The sequence below is a fragment of the Staurois parvus genome, unplaced genomic scaffold, assembly GCF_062004578.1.
Source record: "Staurois parvus isolate SC_StPar_1 unplaced genomic scaffold, SC_StPar_1.0 ptg003127l, whole genome shotgun sequence".
NCBI classification, from domain to species: Eukaryota; Metazoa; Chordata; class Amphibia; order Anura; family Ranidae; genus Staurois; species Staurois parvus.
The window spans coordinates 1-3393 of NW_028320923.1; the positions used below are offsets into that span (position 1 = coordinate 1).

Here is a 3393-nt window from a genome sequence, read left to right on the forward strand (position 1 = left end):
ATCCTTTTCCATCTTTATATGGTTCCATTACCTTGTTATGCAGGTATTTTGACAGTTCTTTTCTGCTCCTCATGGCTCTAGAGATCTAAAGATTTAGCCAACAAACTCATTGACTATACACAGATATGAAGTGCAGTTTAAGAAGCCACAGATGTTGGAAATGAACCTTTAGTTGCCATTTTAACCCGTGTGTGTCACCTTGTGTATCTTTACCAAGGCCAAACATTCCGGGGGATGGAAACTTTTGAGCACAACTGTACTTTAACCTCTTCACACCGGCCGCACACAAATGTGTGGCCTCCCGGTATCTGGGCCTAGACGCCGAGCGGCCGCACATTTGCGTTCAATGATAAAAAACATGTGCTGAGAGCACGCTCCCAACACACATGCCCAGTACTCACGGAAATGTCCCGGTCTTCTCTTTCCATCAGGACCTTTCCCGATCATGTGACCGCCGTGACGATGCGTCACGCCGGTCACATGATCCCTAAACCCCGCCCCGTCCGTCCCACCTCCCGGCTTCTGAAACTCTTAAAGGGCCGGGAGGCGCCGGCTTGAAGGGGTTAAAGGAAACCAGTACTGATAAAAAATACAGGGGTAACCTTTGGTCGCCTATTACCAAAATGCTAGTTGCTTGGCTGTCTTCCGCCTTAATACTGAGCCACCTACTTGGAGGCTTTCATTGCTTATCTCTCCTTCCTGATCCGCAAGCTTTTTCCATTTTTTTTCAGCACTAACATCCTTTAATCCATAAACTCTCCTTTTACTTTTCTACCGAGTTACTATTTTACCACATCAGGCAGATCTTTAACCAACGCACAACTGCTAACAACTTGCATTACTTTTAATGCTCTTTTATTACTTCTGCATCTTTTAGTAACAGACATTGACGGGTCGTATGTTCATTTCTTTACAGAACGTTACCATGTCTCCTTTCATTATCCGAACCTACAGAGATTCTGACTACGATGTGGTCCGAAATTTGTTCGCTTGCGGCATTGTAGAGAACCACGGCGAAGCCTTTAGGCACACCTTACATCTACCACACATCTGGCTTCTGCTGTCCGCTCTGTTCCTACTTCCTGCGTTACACATTGTGTCCATTGGCCAATCTATCCTTGTGGTAGCCATAGCAGTTGCTGGATTATGGTTCGGATCCCGGTATTTGTATACGGAGTACGTCAAGTTCTCCCTGTCTGATGACATGCTGGACATTCGGAAGTACTACTTGGAGCGGGATGGTTATGGCTTCTGGGTGGCGGAGTCAGGAGGAGAGTTGGTGGGGACAGTGGCCGCCCTTCCTTCTTCACAACCCGGTGGAGAAAAACACATAGAACTGAAACGTCTTTCAGTGTCTAAAAACCATCGCGGTAAAGGCATTGCCAAGGCATTGTGCAGGACGGTGATCGACTTCGCCCAGCAGAGAGGTTGCGAGGCGGTGGTGTTGAATACCACTTTATCCCAGATCAGTGCCTGGAAGTTGTATGAAAAGATGGGTTTCAGACTAATGAACAAATTCATTCCACCAGTCTTCCACTTCAAATTTTTGGACTTCAAAGTCTTGGCCTTTCGGTATGACCTACCAAACCAGAGATGACATCTCCGACATGATGGAAAAGCTTTCAGATAATATCTCACAAACTCTGTTGAAAGTACTTATCCTCATGAACATTGTATGCAGAATAATACTTTTCTTTTTGGTTGGCCACTTTTGGGCCAAAACCCAGTATCTACCATACAAGGTTCCTCTGTGATATATACGTATGAGTATGGAAGTGACACCAAATCAATAAATGTGTAACAAAGAACAACTGGTTCCTCTGAATGCTTTCCTTTTGGGTGGCCTCAGTGCATTATTGTACCAGCACCAAGAATATAACAGGCAAGGTTCCTCTGTGATCTATACATATGGATATGGAATCGAACTCTTGGCTGGGCCAAATCAATAAATGTGTAACAAAGAACAACTGATTCATCTGTCCTTTATGTTGATATGCCTGTACGCTCCTCGGGGGCGGGGACTAATGTGAATGTACATTATATTTGTAAAGCTCTGCGTAAATTGATGATGCTGCTAAACAAGTACCTGCAATAAATAAATAAATAATAATAATGCTGGTGGAGAAAAAAATGAAAAATGAGACACAATATCAGAAAACATAATTCTTTGTTAACCTTTTTAAGACCTTGATATATGTAAAGAGACTATTTTGCCATATTTTCAAGTATTCTCTTCAAATTATCTCCTCATACATAGAGGATAGAGTACAGAGATCATGGGTACACTTTGGCTTTAAGCTACATGTTAAAGTGATATTAAACACTAGGGATGGGCTGTATGTTTGAGTCAAATTTTAGTTCGACTCGAACATCAGCCGTTTGCGTGTTTAGCGAACACACGATCAACAAGGGCGCTCGACTGGCTTTTCGCAAGTCAGGGCACCACAGTGCGCTGCACCCTGACAGTGTATTGTGATTGGCCAAAGCAATGCACCTGATCACAGGTTAGGTGCAATGCTTTGGCAAATCACAGCGCATGATGACGTCACCACCATGTAAGAACTGTCATCCCAGCGCAGCTGTCAGGCGGCGTGAGCCAGCATTGACAGCAGAACTTTATTTTCTTTTTTTAATGGAGTCAGGCATCGTTACATTGTTACATAGTTACATAGTCTGGCTGAAAAAAAAACAAAAGTCCATCCAGTTCAACCATAAAAAAAAAAAAAAATTATAATTCTATACCCACCGTTGATCCAGAGGAAGGCAAAAAAACCCAGCAAAGCACAATCCAATTTTCTCCTGCAGAGAAAAAATTCCTTCCTGATCCCCCCGAGAGGCAGTCAGATATTCCCTGGATCAACTTTCCCTATAAATGTTCTATCCAGTTATATTCTGTGTATCCAAGAAAGAATCCAGGACTTTCCTACAGCAATCCACTGAGCTGGCCACAACCAACTCTGGAGGGAGTCTATTCCACATTCTCACAGCTCTTACTGTGAAGAAACCTTTCCGTGTTTGGAGATTACATTTCTTTTCCTCCAGATGTAAAGAGCGCCCCCTTGTCCTCTGTGATGACCTCAGGGGGAATAACTACACCGAGTTCACTATATGAACCACTGATGTATTATACATGGAGATCATATCCCCCCCTTATGTATTATACATGGAGATCATATCCCCCCTTATGTATTATACATGGTGATCATATCCCCCCTTATGTATTATACATGGAGATCATATCCCCCCTTATGTATTATACATGGAGATCATATCCCCCCCTTATGTATTATACATGGTGATCATATCCCCCTTATGTATTATACACGGAGATCATATCCCCCTTATGTATTATACATGGTGATCATATCCCCCTTATGTATTATACATGGAGAT

General features: G+C 43.1%; 1 protein-coding gene across 1 annotated transcript; it reads left to right on the plus strand.

Annotated features, from left to right (window-relative positions):
• Nucleotides 1–906: 906 nt before the first annotated feature.
• LOC149428571 (N-acetyltransferase 8-like) lies at nt 907–1967 on the plus strand. The gene has a single exon (XM_089667243.1). The coding sequence runs from the start codon at nt 926–928 to the stop codon at nt 1595–1597; it is 672 nt and encodes a 223-aa protein (XP_089523369.1). The 5' UTR covers nt 907–925; the 3' UTR covers nt 1598–1967.
• Nucleotides 1968–3393: the final 1426 nt, after the last annotated feature.

Bases quoted from the DNA above. Each gene is read 5' to 3' on its own strand.
- LOC149428571 (XM_089667243.1), top strand. From the start codon at position 926: ATGTCTCCTTTCATTATCCGAACCTACAGAGATTCTGACTACGATGTG.